The sequence below is a fragment of the Buteo buteo genome, chromosome 25, assembly GCF_964188355.1.
Source record: "Buteo buteo chromosome 25, bButBut1.hap1.1, whole genome shotgun sequence".
Lineage (NCBI taxonomy): Eukaryota > Metazoa > Chordata > Aves > Accipitriformes > Accipitridae > Buteo > Buteo buteo.
The window spans coordinates 7,252,272-7,270,484 of NC_134195.1; the positions used below are offsets into that span (position 1 = coordinate 7,252,272).

Below are 18,213 nucleotides of genomic sequence, written 5' to 3' on the forward strand. Positions count from 1 at the left end.
CCAAATCCAGTTCACATACAGCTGTGCCAGGGTGACTGAGATGGTACCATGCCATGGCACCAGGACTGATTAGCAAAGGAGGGGAAGGGAGGATAACAAAGGCTTGAGGAAGCCAATGCCATGGGACACTCTGTTGAGGAATCCCAACCTGGTGTGTATCCCCAAACCCTGGCTTTTACTGTGCTCTTTTCTTCCCAAGGAAGTAACTGCTTAGTACTTTTAAGTCTTCCTCCCATAAATGTCTCCACCTAACAAAACACATCACCTCACTCCATACAGTGCAAGCACAATTGGCTGCACCACAGGTTTAAATGCACAATTTCAGTAAAAAGGGCAGATGTTCAGAATATCCCTCGTAAGTGACTATTTGTGCTTTATGATAGCCAGCAAGGCAAGGCTGAAAAAAAAAAAACCCCATCATCTGATCAAATAGTGCTTGTATGTAACAGCAGTACTTGTCCGCCTTCTGTCAAAGTACTTTGGATTTATCAATTATCACACTCAAGACCTTAGTTATTCAAAATAAGAATTAAATTATTAAAATGTCCATGATGATTTTAGTATCTTATCATGCTATTTAGGATGCATATTCTGAAATGCTGGGGAAATATGTTAACTAGTTAAAAGGGCAAGCTTATAATTCATGACCCTACTAAAGAAGATGTTATAAATATAAAACGCACTGTTGGATTTGAAAATTGTCAATATTCAGATGATTGATTTCTTTTGAATACAGCTGGAACCAGGCAATGCTACACTATAGCCCAATGAAGCCTAGTACCTACTTTAATTAAAAAGGACAACAAGAATAATTAATGATTGCAAGTTTATTACATGGAACAGCAAATTCCAGACAACTGAGTCACATAATAGACAACCAGTGCAATGGGGAGTCTCTTTTCTTTATGTAAACCAAGTCACCAAGCTGGTAATTTGACCCATGAACTTCATATTCCATGGTATTCTGAAACAAATGAACACAGTATCATATTTTATGTTGAGATGTTGATCTGAATATGACTTAGTATTCAGTGTTGCATGTCTGGTCCTTCCCAAAGTTAGAAATTAAATAACTTCAAATTCAAGCACCAGAAGATTAAGATGGATGAAAGTCTGAAAGTTCAGGTAAGTGCCCAGATCTGTGATTTGTACTTAAACATGAACTCTCCCTCCTCACACAGTTCTCTCTCCGCCATGCCCTAACTCCACTGTCCTTCCTTTACAGTATGGAGGCTGAGCTGTGGATAAAGTTTACTGCTGTAAGGTACAATTATAGAGTAGTGGCTTCTACACCAGCACTTTAATTCTGCTAACAGAATACTCTGCATTGAGTACTTCCATGCAAGTTTACTCTAATTGTTTTTAACTGGTTTGCCCAAAATCTATAGGGACTCTCCGCCTGTTTGGCTTATCGTAGTGGTTGTCAGCTCATGCTTCCAGTTACTCTAAACAGATCTGGGCAGCACTCCCTGTCCCTACAGGTTTCATAGCTATGAAACATCTCCCCCACACACATGGGCTTAACACAAGAACAGCTGCACTGGCTCAAACCAGAGATCCATGTAGCTCCTTATCTTCCTTTCATCCACAAGAAGCAATGTATGTCCAGGGCAGTGCCTAAGACCAGACCAAGCAAGTAGCGATGCTGCTCTATACCATTCTCCCAAGTCTTAGGTCTTATTGTGGGATAAAAGATTGGAAGAAGAGAGACTGAAGGAGGGGACACATGTACATTGACTCTTTTGTCCATTTCCCATTAAAGCTCACAAAGACCTTTAATAGACACTTGCAAAGATGGATATGCAAGTGCTAGGTGATATTATTACATCTCACTATCTTCCTCCCTTATATCCCCACTCCTGCTCTGTCTAGTTAAAGTTTACCCCCAAAGAGGTCCTAATTCTGATGTGAGGATGACTCCCACCTGCATGCAGAGATCTGTATTAGTGGCCTCATGTAGGATTAGGTGACTGAAGGTCTCTTGGAACATAGATGAGTCTATGCTTTTGTGTTCCAAGTACAACTTAAACCCTCTGGTTTTAAACTTTACAATTTCTGTGCCATTTCTATCATTTTGCAGAGGATGAAAGCTCCTCCTTACTGAACCTCAGAGAGGGGAGAAAACAACCCTTTTGTCAAGAGCATACACTGAGTCTCTGAGCATGAAAAAAAATGCATTTCTGCCCAGACACCTCCTAGTAACCATATGAAACATCCACATGGGTATCTCGGTTTCTGCTAGGTTTGTAATACTTCTCAGTAACTCCTTCCGTCATGAGGATCATCATTACTGAAAAAAAAACAGAACAAATTCTTGTCACTTTTGGATGCCTACTTACCACTGCCTTCAATAGTTCTTCCGTTTCGAGGCTGAAAAATATAATAATTAGATGGTTATGCAGAGATATTAGATGCCAGATTTAAGCACACCAAAATACATGTCCCATCATGCTGCATACATAAGAAGGCTGCAGTAAGATTTCCTTTAAAGGGACAACACATCAAATACCAGGGGATCCATGCAGGGTGGCTTTTGCCTCCGAATCTGAGAAATACTCATTCTGCCTCTGTCCAAACAGCTAAACAATGTGGCTTTAATTATTCTCATTAAGGGTCTTGGTCCCAACCCATTGGGGTACTATGTGTAGATGCCCAAGAAAGAGCATATAAATACCAGCACTGAAAGTACTTGGCCAGGCACCCCTGAAGTGAGCTAAAACATAAATGACAGCTGAAGTGGGACTCTAGTTACCTGCTACGACCTACTTCATAAATTATTTTTTTTAATGTGTTGAAGATATTCCTAAAAACTAGTGTGGTGTTAATCAAAGCATGTCTAAACCAGCATATTCTGCATTAGACCGTGCCATAGTTCAGCAAGACAATGGGTGAAAAACATGAGAGAAATGATGATGTCCATGATTTTGCTTTGGCTTTTCACCCTGTTATGCAGTGTGCCATCACTTACTGGCCAGACCTTTCAGACCAAGTGGACATTCAGCTCACACACCTGTTTTATTTAACAAATTTAGCATCAGTGTACCTTGGAAGTCTCAGAGATACAAGCTAAATACTACTTCTGTCCTTGGATGATTTGGCTTAAGATAAAACAATTGCAGAACCACTGCTTCATATAAAAAAAGTTTTTAATCCGTTACTACCCCAGATCTCATTATCTTGTCATCTTAGTTGAACCAGAGCTTTTTAAGCAAATAGCTCCCTAAAGCTTTCAAGCAAGGGATATTTGGCCTTTACTCAAAAAAGTGTGGCAAGAATTTGTGAAGGCAAACAGTTGCTTGTCTATGGATATATAACATTGTCTGTGATTCAGAATCTTTAAAAAGAGATTCAGATACCCTGAAAAGGAAAAAAGGCCGTCCCAGAGTCTCATGACTATCCTGTAAAATAAGACACAAACTATTAACAAAATACTTTAAACTCAGTTCCATAGATCTGTTGACAAGTTTCAGTGTCATTCCATCAGAATATCAATAATTCAAGCCATTTTTCAGCAGCATACAAACAACAAGATGTTGATAGTCCCCAATGCCCATTCATCTGGAATGCCAATTAAAAATTAATACCCAAAAGGCATTGTCAAGAACTATCCACTCTGTCTAGTGTAAATATACTAAATTACCATAATTAAAGATTCAAAGGCTTTAGAAAATGTATAAAAGAAAGCTTTACACATGGTGGATTGCTTGCAGAAGCAGGGTCAGCACAGCTCTCTTCCCAACCATTGATAAAAGCTGACTTAAAAAAAAGCAGCAAAAGAAACAGGGAAAGGGCCCTGTCCATTGCTACTCGCTTGTCTTCACATTTACATACCTTCTTTGTAAACTTTGCAGCAGCAATCTGCGATTCCTGCAAGTGGACAGTGTAAGTTAGTCAAGATGCTGTCATTTCTTTGGCTTGTGATAGTAACCCTCCATCACTGATGAAGTTGCTGCACTCCATGCAAGAAGAAAGATAATCTTACACTTATCACAGACAGATATAACACCAGCAAATGGATCTTTTTGAAGATTGATTGATTTTAAACATTGCCTTAACCAACATTACCCCATTCGTTACCATTATTCAACATGCTTCCCTCACTGTACAGCAAAGCACAGCCATGCTCTGGGGGGTGAAGCAGAGCTCCACTTGGAACAAACACAGCAGCTCCATTCCTCAGGCTTGAATTGTACCAATAGCTCTTACCTTGTTAAAATGTGGCTGCTCTTCACCTTTCAGACTGCCCTTGGTTTTAACCCAGGCATGACTGCTGGTTTTAAGCCTTTCCCTGCATCCTTTATTCTATAGGAAATTGCTCATTTTTCTACGCAGCCTTACATCAGGGAACAGAAACTTTCCCCATGACTTCATGGGAGCAGACTAATCTCAGTGTCTAACGAAGCCCTGAACCTGCAGTCTGGTACATCGGCCAGGTTTGGGAGCCCTCCTGCCCACAGCACAGCTGCTGGGCTGCATGCTCCCAGCTGGCCAGGAATGGGATAGCTCTGTGTGCCACAGCCAGTTATATCAGTGAATGGGTTTATCTACCCAGGGTGGGCTTGAAAAACAAGACATATAATGAGCAAGGACATGAAGACAGGGGATGGGAACACAGGAAAAGCATGTGGATGGGAAGCTGAGGAGGAAGAATTTAAAAAGCCAAAATATAAAAGCAATAAGGAGGGAATCACAATTCAGGGTATGAGATGAGGATTTCCTTGGTTCAAGGCTTAAGACAATGATTTGTAGAGCAACTGACATCAACTTACAGGGCCATGAAATACTATGGAAGAAAAAAGTGCTTGCTCAATCAAGGTGCTTTAAAGGATGCAAAGGAGACTACAACAAAGAGATAGCATGAATGCTAGTTTTGTTTTGAGATGATTATTACATGCCAAACAAAGACAGAGACTAACTCATGACTTAGCCTGCAGTTTCAAATATCCTAGCTAATTTGTAACAGGCAAGAGTTTACTATGTGGAAGAAACATGGTAACAACTGAGCTTCTAAACAGCATGTTGGCTTGACTTTAGGGTGGAAATTTCAAATTCTCATGGAGGTGATTGCAATGTGGCTGGGTTTAGATAGCTCTTTTTGATTTCTTTAAAGTGCCATCTGCAAGATTTACCCAAAGATTAGACATCGAAATTAAATAGTCTATTAGTTCTGCCAAAAGATTTTAAGTTCCCCAGATGGAGTTCAAGTCCCATTAATGCCCGAATTGCCATCGACTTTGCCTTTCATAGTGCCGAGGCCTCATTCCTTCTCTTGAAACACCATCTACCTTCTCTACATAATCTATAACTGACTGAATCAATTTTTTTAAAAATCCACACAAATACAGGATCATGTAGAAAGTTGAAGTCCAGCTGAAATGAGTAGGATTTCATAACTGTTTCATTGGGTGCACTACATATAGACTTATGTTTGCAGTGTCTTCTGAAGATTCCTTGTGGGCTGAGAAAGTACAACTTCATGTAATAAAAAATTTGACCAGTTGGGTAAAACTGCAATTTTTGCATAGCTCTTTTTCCATATTTCACATTTATATTTGATCTGCCACTTAATCAGACCACACCTAGAAATCATATTGCAGATATGTAGCTGATATTAGTCATATCTCTTGAAAGCATACTGTGTGAGATTCAGCTCCCAGTCTTGAGGATGCAAAAAATTCACCCTCTGTTATGCAAAGTTAGTAACTAAAATAGTAACCAGGAATAGGCTCCATTCAAAGTTACCAGATGATTCTGGATGTCTCCTCATTAGCTAAGCTACAGAAGTACAGGAGTCAATACTGAACTCAAAACATTTTAGATACTTAAGACTGAATGCTAGAATTTTTTATACAATCAACTTTAGTATTATAGAGTTTTATCGCTGCTTTAGGAAAGCATGCTTGGAATTATAATTAGCTAAAGACACTGGCAAGAAGACATATTGAAATACATGTCAAAATACTTTCTATTACTGTCTTGAAGGCTCTACTTGTGATCTGAAACAACAGAGGACTCAAACTCCACAAGTAAATTGGCCTTGTTAACATATCCAGGGTCTGAGTGAATTTTATGAGAAAGGCTCTTAATAAACCAGTGATAATAAAAGTAGTGATATAAAGCAGAACCGACATTGAGCTAGGTCCTAATATGACTGCACCGATGAGGAAGAGCTATACTCAGTAACTCCTCAATCTTTTGGATCCGAGTCAGAAACACAAAAAAACAGGCTCAACTAGAGTATTAAAAAATCAGTAAAGCAACTCATACACCTCCATGTTCAGCATGATCTATGTATGCTGTTGATCCAATGTTATGTATATTTATAGCATATTTAACCCTGTATTATTCAAAAGTGAGGGTCAGGTTAAAACACTGACCCCACCTGTAAGTGGATGTTTTGGTTCTTGAGCTCTGAATTGGTGAAAAACAGCAATTTCATATATGATTTAATGGAGTTAAGAATTACATGTAAGCTACCAATGAGAAGAAATAATCTTCTATATACTCTCCTACATCTCCTAAGCCATGCCAATATTAGATTATACATTATTGTTTGGAGAGAAATGTCAAAAAGTTGGATTTGGAGGCATTGCTTTGAAATAAAACAAGCAATTACACCTTACCTCATTTGTATGCATGCTGTTAAATATGGAATAACAGAGATCCAAAACAGTGCTGGAGATCTGCAAAACCAAACAGTACGTTAATACATTTACTGAGAGGATGTGGCATACAAGGTTTGATAGAGAACAGGCTTGATTCTGATCCCGGCACAATTTAGACTGAACACAGTTCCACTAAAACCCCTTAGAGCAGGGCAAGACTTACTGATGCTATTACAAGCTGAAAAACTGGTATTTTGTGTGAGAAGAATACATACAATACTACTGTCAATGCAGTCTTGTGCTATAAAGAGATCTAAAGCAGCCTCTTATATTTAAAATACAATTTCCTATGCTAAGTTTTCTAGAAATGGCTTATAGGTTTTGGCATATTTAATCTACACTCATTTTCACCTACAAGCATTTCAGTCGGTACTATAATCTTTAACCATATACTGAAGTATACTGTCCCGTACTCGCTGCCACAGGACAGGAACTTGCTGATATCACATTACATGAGAAATAACTACAGCTCCAAAGGAAGTAAAATATAAGACACCTGGACAACTGGCTCTGGCAACTGTTTTCCACAAGTCCCGGTTTACAAAACTGAAAGATTTCAGAAAGAAGAAAAAACAGCACAAAATCTTCAAAACTTCCAGATAATTCCTGATCCTGCAAAGATTTTTCTCTCCCCTTTGAAAATGAAAATGACCCTTGGGCTCAGTATCAAATGCAGTGAGGCTGATCTTCCAAAGCTACTGAGTTGGTGGGGGTTTTTTTAAGCTGTTTGCAAGCTCTGGGCCAGAGACACCGCAGCAGAAATGAGCAGTGAAAACTTCCCCTTGCTCCTCTGAGCACCCCGGAGAAAACCCAGCCACCCACCACCACAGACCCAGGACCTGCCTGTAACTCTTACAGTACTGACCGGTGCTTCTTGCTTCAGTGCTAGCTACCGCTGTGACGGGAAGAAAAGCACATTTTTTTCTTTCCCTAGGTCTGAGTTAGCTCTGCAGGGAGGAGAGCACATACACCAGCAAACTCGCTCTGCTCTCCAGAGCCGCCGGCTCTCTGGAGGAGCCTGTGCCACCCACAGACATTGATGCTCGGGGTTACACGGGGCAATTAGTATGTCTGGAAGAGAGAGTCCCGGCAGATCAAACACATTACCAAAGCCAATCTACCTGGGGTTGATTAGACAGTTCCATCCACTGACCGAAACACAGTGCCAGCTGCTTTAAAAAAAGTAAAGACGAGACATTAACAGTGGGTCTGCCATACCCGGGGACCTGCATTTCAGCTCACGGGCCGGCCGGTTGCTCTCCTGCCCGCCTTCGGCTGGCCCAGGTGCCCTGCTCCGCACCCAGCTGCGCATCGCACCCTGCCCACACCCGCCCCATCCACCCCCCGGGCGGCCAAGGGCTTCAGCCTCCCCACTCCTGACCACCCACCCCAGGGATTTCACAGCGCGCTCCCAGTCCGCCACCAGTTTCCCACCTCATTTCCCTGCCACGGACCGGTCTCGGTTCCCACCTCCCCGCACCGGACCGCCCCCGTCCCACGCCTCGCTTCCCGACGTGGAAAGGCGAAGGCGGACATACCTGGCTTTTGGGCAGATCCACGCCGTCCCTGTAGCGCGAGAAAGGCTGAGGGAACCCTGCGGGGGCGGCACACGGCTGTGAGGGAACGCCGCGGAACGCAGCCCCGCCGGCTCCCCTCGAGGGGAGACGGCCCTTCCCAAAGTTCGGGGGGGGTTCTCTCCCCGGGCTGAACTGGGGGGGGGACGACGACGGGACGTACCTGAGCCCCGCGGGAGGGCGCAGAGGCAGCAGGCGGCGAGCAGCCAGGGCAGGGCGGGCGGGGGCGACATGGCGGGGCAGCGCGGCCGGGCGGGCGGGGGCCGCCCGCCTTTATGGGGCCGCGCCGAGCCCGGGCCGACGGCGACGAGCCAATGGGCGCCGGGGCGGGCCCGCCTGCCGCTCCCGCCGCCGCCGCCGCCGCCCCCCGGCCCGGCGTGACTGAGGAGCCCCCCGCCTCCAGCCGGGGTCCTGCGCCAGGCACCCCGTCCGCCGCCCCTCGGAGACCTCCGTCAGGGACGGTTTGCTGGAAAAGGTGACTGGGAGGGGGCTGGGGGGGGTACCAGAGGCTGGGCAAGAAGCGACGGAGCTGCTGGGGGGGTTCACTTTAGACAGAAAATTCAGGTTTGGGGTAGGGCTTGCGGAGCCTTCGGAAAATATTCCTCCTCGTGGCAGCTTGGGAGATAGCTGGCCTTCTGATTAGAAGGGATGTGAACTTCCATATCGAACAAGTCCCGTCCCGTCTTACTATGTTGACCTTCATGTGAAATAAGGAAAGCTTATTTCATTTCACAGTAGGCATTGTTGTAGACAAGACATGGATCTGCTCGTAACAGAAAAGCAATTCTCTATTCTTCCTGATGTAATCATTGGGCTTGACTTTGGAAAATGCTTCCTGGTGTTCTCTGTGCTAGTTCTGAGGGCAATGCTTTCTAATCAGACCCCGACTGAGAAAGGCAGAGTCCTCCCAACCTCTTTTTATAAACTTCGGGCCCACCGAAGCAAATACATATCCCGTTGTCCGACTCTAACATACGTAGTAGGGGTGTTTGGGAGGCAGTGGCTCCGTGTGACACAAAAAGCTGCAGAAGGTATTATTGGCACAGCAGCCCACCTCATCTCGTAATGTCCCTCAATGGCTGCGCTGCACACTAAAAGGATGATGGCAGGACTGTTCCTGGTGGGAGCAGCTCAGCATCTCGGAGCAGCCAGAGAGGAGACGCACCTGCTTTCTCGCAGAGAAGAAAAGGGGAGCCAGACTTCATGTGACTTTGTCAGCTCCACAGCTGTGTGTCCTGAGTACGTAAAGAGGTGCAGGAGCTGCTGAGTGACCCCAGCACCATTAGTTCACCCTTTGTTCCTTCCCCTGGGAGAGGCGGCCGTCTTTGCCTCATCACAGCCCGTTGGGTGCAATAATCTGAGTGGGGAGCTATCAGGAGAGGTCAGACGTTGCTATAGCAGGCACTCAGCTGTCAGCTTCTCACCCATCTTGACTGGAAATGGCAGTTTCAAGACAGGATAGCATTCAAAGAGGTAATTGCCTCTGACTATATAATTTTTACCCTTTGTGGGAGCTAAAGCAGATTGCAGTAAGTTTTGTGATAATGGTTTCTCATAGCAAATCCCCCTAGGCTTTCAGTAATGAGGAGCTGCAGGGTTCCAGGAAGCCCGTACCCCTTTTCTGCAGTGACCCTGCTTTCTGTCCAAGCCCATGCAATCCTGGAGTGAAGACTCTCTGTGTTTGTTAAATTTTCTCAGAAAAGGAGGATGGCATTTTATTTTTGATGGCAGCAAGAAGCAGGTTCCTGTTTGGTGTAATTTCATTTAAGCCAGCGTGGTTACAGCAATGTGAAAGCAGAGCCCCACTAGTGTGAGCTGGGCTCATCAGAGGTAGATGGTAAAATGACAGAAGGTAAAGATACTCTGAAGGATTGCACATTTTCATATTAACTATCTTCTTTCTGTCTTTTGACACTTTACTTCAACCAAACCAAAAACTACTGCTCACCAACAGTGTTTCTGTTGCCATGCTTATCACAGATTTTTCACCCAAATCACTCCCATGCTGCAAAAACATGGGAACTTAGAGAGCCATTCTAGATTCAGTGTTGCTATCTTTTTGAATACTAGCATATTAAATACTAATACTTTAAAATCCTAATTATTTGCTACATTTTCAAGTAGAATGCTATAAATGGTTACCAAGTTGCTAGTGATTGTTCACCATAAGGGCACATGGTTCTCTGGCTTTCCCTGTCTGGTAAGCAAGGCACAGTCTGCTGCTTTCTTTCTCAGGCTACTCCTCATCTGCCTAAATTCCCACTTCTGTCCCACACAGCCTGTTAAATAGCCCCTTTCAAAGTATTTAAATATGTCTGAGTTTAGGAGTGGGAATTTTTTGCAATAGCATAGGGAAAGGGGTGTGTGATCATGTCAGGTGGGTAAAATCTACCCCTCCCTGACATGAAATACTACATGCTACCTGAACCTTTCCTTCCTTCCTCCTTCTCATGCACAATAAAGGATCTGCTGCTTCATTTCACCCTGTCCCAGTGAGTACCCTAAATGTACTCTGTGCTTTCCTTCAGCAAATTTTGCCTACATGTTGGTCCCATGAAGCTTGTGGAGTTATTCATTTGCTTCAAGTGAGGCTTATACTTAAAGATGAGATAAAAATTAAGTCATACAAGTTCCATTAAAAAATCAGTACCACTTATTACCAAACTGAAAATAGTATTTTGTCAGTGACTGTGCAGTATGAGGGAAGAATGGGGAAAAGTGTTTAAAACTAAAATTTCAAATAGATGAGTCTGTCCTATTATGAACACATTTGCCTTCCTTAAATCAGAACTTTCTTTGCTGCTGTACATTTCATTTCATAGGTGTTGGCTAAGGTGCAGGTCTGCCAATGGATATATCAGCACCAAGCCACATTAATGAGCCGTATTTTTACTGCACAAATGAAATTCCTGCTTTAAGGTCCTGGGCTTCCTGCGTGCAGAGAAATAGGTTAGGAGTTTCAGTGCCCACAGTGATTCACAAATGAGTTAAAAATGAAGCTTTGGTGGGGGGTCAATGAGAAACAAAAGGATTTTTTGTGGTGAGTCAGGAGGCTTGGCATATATTTAGCAACAGCAATATTACGGCACCCATAATTTTAGAATAAAACGTGCTGTGATCAATAAATGAAAAGTAAGAAGAAAATTTGGCTTCAACAGGCATAAGGGTGATGGGCTGGCTTCCTTTTTGTAAACTATCTCTGCAATGAGATCAGCAGGTTATCGCAGACAGCGAGGACAGAGTCGGCAAAACGTCACCATCGTGCAGTTCCTGAGCACATCCCATCCGGCTGCTTGTGCTTGCGCACGCCTCTCACCCTCTGCAGCTCAGCAGTGTTTGGTATAAAGCCCCATCCTGCTCTAAGGGCTTTCAATATCTAACCCATGACCTGTTTGGAAAGATGAGAAAAGCTGCAGAAATGGGAGGGTATTTATTAGGCAAACCTGCCATAAAGCCTGTAGACATGTCCCAGTACTTGTCTTCTGTTAAATATGACAGTGCCTATTTATGCTGAATACAAGGCTGTGTTTAATGTGGTTTTAGTTAACATTCATTTACCTTTCCAGCACAGACAAGTGGTCCAAACAGTGAGAGATTGTCTCATTTTTGTTTTTATATGGGCAAGGCTCCACTCAGCACTCAGGGCTGTGGGCCCAAACTTTGCTTTACCAGCATACATCACTTTTGTAAAATTGACATCTAGTATAGGTGTTGATTGGTTGTCAGAATGTCAAATAAGTACAGAATAGTTAATTCTATGCTTTTGTTTGTAGTTGTATTGCTATGCTTTACAGCTATAAAGCCATGGTCTTAAAGTTGAGTAGGCCAGCAAGTAAATATTTCAAGGGGATCAATAAAAGCATGTCCCATAGGGTAGGCGTTCAAAGACAAGAAGCTAATCAAAAGCATCAAAATGGAGGATGGGCGCTAATGGGCAAGTTAGGGAACTAGACCAGGAATCTGAACATTTGCATTCTTTTGGATAGTTTCTTGGCTAATTTCTTGGATAAATGTGATTTTATGTCTGTTACATTCAGCCAGAGAAGTGGAAATTCCTCTGAAATGAAGCAATTTGCACCTACCAGGATGTGCTGTATGAAAACAGTACTGTGGCAATGGGCTGTATTGGGCTACAGTGGGCTGAAAGTTCATTATAATTAGTACACTTTGGGGCATTTGAAAGGATCTTCAATCTGGAACTTTAATGTGGCTTAATTTTATTTGGTGCTTTCCCAGTCAGACAGGGAAGCAGTAGGCTGTTCTGCTTAGGCAACCTGTGGGGTAACTTAGCCATTATCTGTGGTTGAGCTTTCATCAAGGATTTGTCCAGAATGATTTGTTCCTGGCTTCTTAGCTTGTGCCCTACCAGAAATTTCCAGGTGGTCTCCTAGTCAAATCCTGGAGCGGCTGACACATACTTAGCATCACCAGCTGAACAGATCTGATTTTAATAGCTGAATTATAATGCTGACACTCATTCATCCATGCCTCCTAAATATGAATGATTTAATTCGTAGTTCTAATTTTCTTTGAGTATAGTTATATGTAAATCACAATTTTATGTTTATAGAGGGATTACCACAGTCTGTGGTAATGGATACCTTACACTGATTACTAGAGTAAAGGATATAGGCTAACATGTATACCATATGTCTCAGATTTCTAGTAAATACCCAAATCCTAAATGTCCATTAGTATATGTGAAGAGAAGATGTTAAAATAAATGTTTGTCTCACCAAGAGCTGGCTACAGGGACAACTAATCCCAGACCATCTTTACTACCTGACCAAGATTCCTCAAACACCACTCGCTCTAAACTGACCAGACATAGAGAAGAAACCACCAGACTACATTAATCCATTTCAGTATCATATGACCTACCAACCCTGTGTTGGTGATATTGCTCATTATCTGCGTGACTTTAAGACCATACACAGAAAACAACCCATCTAGGAAGCTGAGTGTATAAATAACTGGGAGCTCAGGCCTCCGGACACTCCAAGTTATGCATCTATCACCGAGTGAGGAGCAAGGAGTTTAACCCAAAACTTTGCTTCCCTTAGCCACTTTTAACAGCACTTACTCTTGTCAGAGATCTGAGCTGAGGGCCATTCAAAATGAGTAAGTACTCAAACACTGTCACTTACAATTATTGCTGAAGATATCTGTATTTTTCTTGTTAAGTAATTTGACTCATTTAATATGGAAGCAATTAATTTTCTCACTCTGTTTCAGGTCAAATGTATTTATACAGAATTTTACTGGCATTGAAAATGAACTGATTGCTTCCCTGATACATTACATTTCATTTGTATGAACTCTTGTATGTCCTTTGACTCCTAACAGCTGTAAGACTTGAGCTAACTTTTATTCTGCCCTTTGTCTGAAGTGGTTATGCCTGGACACTCATTGGCCTGAGTATTTTCTTATCTCATTAGATTATATCACTCCACAAAAGCTTTACTGTAGCAAAAAGCAAAAGCTTTGCAGCTTTTAAAGCATTTTATTGGCCTGAAAATATTGGAACTCTAAGTTTCATGGAAATGGCCACTCCTGAGTCTGGTGATCAGACCAGACTGGCAAACAACAATAAACTAAGAGCCATTAATACTAAGTCAGTTTACACTATTTGGATTAGGGCCCCAAACTGCCTGTCAGCAGTGGTGCCTCCCCCATAGCCTCTACTGAGAAGTGCATCTCACCCCAGTAGCTGTTTCTCTCCACACCTGAGTCCCAGTGCCCTTCGTGCACAGAGTGTGTATGTCCCTTCCCTAAGGCAGATTGCAAAAACTCTGCCTGGTCTGCCTGTAAGCAGATGGCCAGAAGAGTCACTGGCAAACAAAAGGCAGGCTTTTCACTGTTTCACAGTTGAATGTCTTTTTAAAGCTTTTAATCTCTTCCTCAAAATAAATTTGAATGCAGTGTTTTTAATTGTAGTCCTTTCCCAAAGGTCTGTTTGCAGAAGCACAGTGGCTTTTGTTATAGGCATAGAATTAAGGACTCTGTCTTACAGAATTTGGCTCCATTAACATCCTATTTACACATTATCTTGAGTTTGGTTGTTCCATGTAGGCCAAACCTTGAATCGAGAGAGCTCTCCCTGCTCGGGCAAGGACTCTGTGAACGAGCCCTTCTGCTCACTTGGTCTCTGCTCTGGGGACTGTGTGTTGCTGAGCCCCTGCTGAGCCCAACAAGGACCAAAGTTTCCAGTCAAAGATAAATGTCTAGAAAAAGAGTGCTGCCTCTGCTGCCTAATATGACGCAGTGGCCAGACGAGACAAATGAGGGAGAATAATAGTGTGGTGGCAGGAATAGGGACATTTTGTAGCTCCTGTCACCCATCTGCATTTACTTTCTCTTCTTTGCATGTGTGTGGGATTGCTTTTGTGGACCACCCCTGGCAAAATGTCCTGGTAAGACAGGAACTTGAGTGTCAACAGCACTCTGAGCAGAGCGCCAGAAACGGAGAGGACATTTGCCCAGACTGGTGCTGAAGAGGAAGACGACCGTCAGCAGGATTTAACAGTTACCAGGGTACTGGAGTCCTAGGAAACAAAGAAGGAGTGAGCTTGAAAAGAAGTACAAAAGATGCACCAAAATTTGTAACAGAGGATAGCACCCTGGCCACGGGAGCAGAGCAGGGTTTGGCAGTGCCAGGAGCGGCCACGCAACACCGCGGCCCCTGCCCAGCACGGAGGGTGCAGCATCCATGTGGAACGATGGATACAGCCGGCACCCAGCGCGGCTGACCTGGTGGGTGCAGCGCAGAGGGACCCTGCGCCTGTGGCCCAACAGGGCTTCCCGGGTGGCATGGGGGTTCAGGGGGTGTCGGGAGCAGTGGGGGGGTCACACACAGCCAGAGCAGACACATCTCCCAAAGGAGAAGAGAGCAAGGAGGGGAGCCCCCCACCCAGGGGAGGGGGGTGGGCACCTGTAGCTCCCTGTGCAGGATTTGAACTTTTGAGGGTTAGTTATAAAAGGGTGTTCAAAAATTTGTAGGAGTTCAGACAGTTTGTGAGTGTCTAGTGTTGCGGTTTATCTGTTGGTATTGATCTTGAATATATTATTCACCAATTGCTGATTAATTACATGCTGTTAATAAATCAATAAACCTCTTCAATCTTGATTTGGATTAAACTATGAGCAGTTTTTTCCTGTGATAGTTACGCACCTGAAGGTCCCTCAATGCTAGCAACATTGTGCATGAAATGCAATCAGGTGAGCTTTCTTTTCCATTCTACAGTAACACATCTTGAGAATGCATCTTGTCTGTCTTAAATGGCAACTGCTGCACTTTCTGCTGGCTCTGAAGGCTCCAAAATAAAGAAGGAGTTATTCCAAAGCCAAAAAAGAAGGGGAAAAATTTGAGAGAATAAGCATGACTTAATGACAAAGAATGGGGTGGAGAGCTAGGTCTCTCAGAGTGACTATCCACAGAGAAAACTAAGTTGTGACTCAGCAGAGGAGCAATCTATCCCTCATGTTCTGTCAAAGGCAGTACCTGCCTGTCTCAGCCCTACTATCAGAAACAAGCAGAGGCTGGAGCCTCTCTAGCATTTTTGTCTGCATGTAAGTGGAGAAGACAGACTTTCCTCCACAATAAAATTTTCTGTAAAACACCACACTTAAAACCAAGCAGGGTACTTAGGGGTTTTACCTGAAAAGACTTAATTGCTAAAGAAGGAGGAAAAGCCAAAACTCAGAAAGAAAACAGGCAGCCACATCAATGGTTATGTCAGCTGCTTCTCCTAAGTACATCTCACTGGGGAGAGGTTTTAGCAGAGATGACACATTGGGACTGCATCTCATCACTTGTTAATATAAAAAGATACGGTGCAATAACTGTTGAATCCTGTTTGGTTTATCACTGCTAACCTCAGAGGTTTGAGACGGCTAGAGGTATGTGACTCACATGAAGTCATATGAAACTGGAGATCATGTTGTGCTTATTTAGTTGGATGAATAGTCCCAAGATAGGAGAATTAATTGCATTCAATTTAAATTTCCTTTTTCTTTATGTTGACAAAGTTATCATATTCCTGGCCAGCAATACAGTGTCTAAAGAAGACAGCATTTAATGGAAGAGTGAGAAGGAATGTAAAATTAAAAACCAATTCATCTATGGTAAAATGCAGTAAGATACATGAGTACAACATTAAAGAAGCCAATAAAGACTATATTAAAGCTTCATGATGCATAGTAAAATTTCAAAAACAAATTCTAGAGAGTATATTAGATATATTTCCAAGATCCCAGCTATCAATTGAAAAATATTTTTAAATGTCCTCTGTTCTACCCGAGAAACATATTGCTGTATACAATTTCTGCTGGTTTTTCATTTAAAAAAATTACACATTCACTTTACAGTGTAGCCTGACAGGTTCCAGTCATTTGCTGAGTTTTTGGCACATAACAATGATGCTGCTACAGTCCATGATCTTCCCTGCAACTCCGAACGGCAGTGCTGAAGTAACTTCAGTATCAAACTACCATTCACAAGCATTTTTTAAAGCAGCTTTATTTTCACCATGGAATCAATAATGCACTTCACTTACCCAGTCGTAAAATCCTAGTGAAGAAAAGGGGTTTCTCCTGGGGGAAGGAGTTGGATAAGATGAAATTTACATGCAGTGGCTTAAGGTTAGCCTTATACTGACTGCAGTGTGACAATAAAACAAAGAAAGAAGCAATCAAGCAGAGCTCCCCACCTTTTGTTTGGAGAAAAGATAGCCAAAATTAATTTTCCCTATTCTAACTCCAGCAACATCAGTGAGAGAACAGCAGAAATTGATATGACCCAATAACTTCTGTAACAGGAGTGCGTTTGGACAACAACAGTGCCTGGCACAATCTAGAACCATGAGTTATCCAAGAGAATGAGGCTCAGTGTGTTGTTATCGTTCCTGGAGAACAAAATAATCTGCCCACTTTGCATTGGCTGGATCAACGAGGCACAGCACAGTGACACTGTTTCCTTAATGAACTGAGTGCTCAGGGAAGCTGCATGTAAATTAGGAAATAAGGATGTCGCAACAAAGCACATGCTAACTGCTCTGGTGCTTTTTTCAAACCAGGGAAAGCCTACTAGTTAAATGATGTCAAAAATAAAAGGACAGAATGTCTAGAGGGAATCATAAGTGGGTGGATGGATGGCAGCCTCCTTCTTTTCTTGGGATACAACTTAAAATAAAGACAGTGTTGCTGGGGAAACATGCCTAAATGGTGTGATGCTTCCAAATGCCAGGCTGGGGTGTCCCTTATGCTAAAAAAAGAAATAGTTGTGATTCTCTAAGATTCTTGTGAGCAGGGCCTGAAGATGAACAGAGGACCTAGTGCCCTGCAGCAAGAGCTGACAGCGTAAGATAGGGAAAGATTTGGCTCCAAATGGTCAAAAAAGATTGTATTCAATAAGAATTTATGATGTTAGATTGCAAGAAGAGGAATGTTTAATACAGCTGATCTGGGCTATCCACAATATCTATAAAGGAACTGAGAATAGTCGTGTCAGTAGGATCCGTGCTCCAAGATGGTATCGTAGACCACTAAAAAATCCACTTTTTGTGGTAATATTTAGTTCACATTTGAAAACCACATCTTTGCTTGGCTTGGTCATTTTTTAATTAATTTCATCATTTTGAGCTCGGTTGTAGATTTTGCAATTTAGAGCAACATCAGCTGAAAAACCACATCCTGATACTTTTTTGAACATACAGTGATGGATATAAAGCATAGCCTAATACATTAAACAACAATGGCATTTTTCTTTGTTTGAAGTATAAAACTGGCATCTTCAATATTGCTATTTATCAAATACCAATTGCAACAGCAATAGCAACAGTGACTTCCTCATTTAACTGTGTGCTTTGTAACTGAGTATCTTATAATACATGTGAAAGATTGTCTGTGAACACAGATTTTGTGTCATTAACCCTCCATTTAAGTTGAATACATAGCAATAAGATGTAAAATCATTC

At 42.6% G+C, this 18,213-nt stretch overlaps 1 protein-coding gene across 7 annotated transcripts; it reads right to left on the reverse strand.

The window, feature by feature from the left end:
- Positions 1-827: 827 nt before the first annotated feature.
- On the reverse strand, positions 828-8,488 carry NMS (neuromedin S). Of its 7 annotated transcripts, none has more exons than XM_075057354.1 (8): positions 8,403-8,488; positions 8,204-8,259; positions 7,787-7,834; positions 6,624-6,683; positions 3,832-3,867; positions 3,357-3,398; positions 2,340-2,370; positions 828-964 (listed from the first exon to the last, which is right to left on the reverse strand). In XM_075057354.1, the coding sequence occupies exons 1-8, from the start codon at positions 8,470-8,472 to the stop codon at positions 948-950; spliced, it is 360 nt and encodes a 119-aa protein (XP_074913455.1). In that variant the 5' UTR covers positions 8,473-8,488; the 3' UTR covers positions 828-947. The 7 variants fall into 7 exon arrangements, with proteins under 7 accessions (XP_074913455.1, XP_074913454.1, XP_074913457.1 ...); XM_075057353.1 differs by having other exon boundaries at positions 7,787-7,837; XM_075057356.1 differs by lacking the exon at positions 3,357-3,398.
- Positions 8,489-18,213: the final 9,725 nt, after the last annotated feature.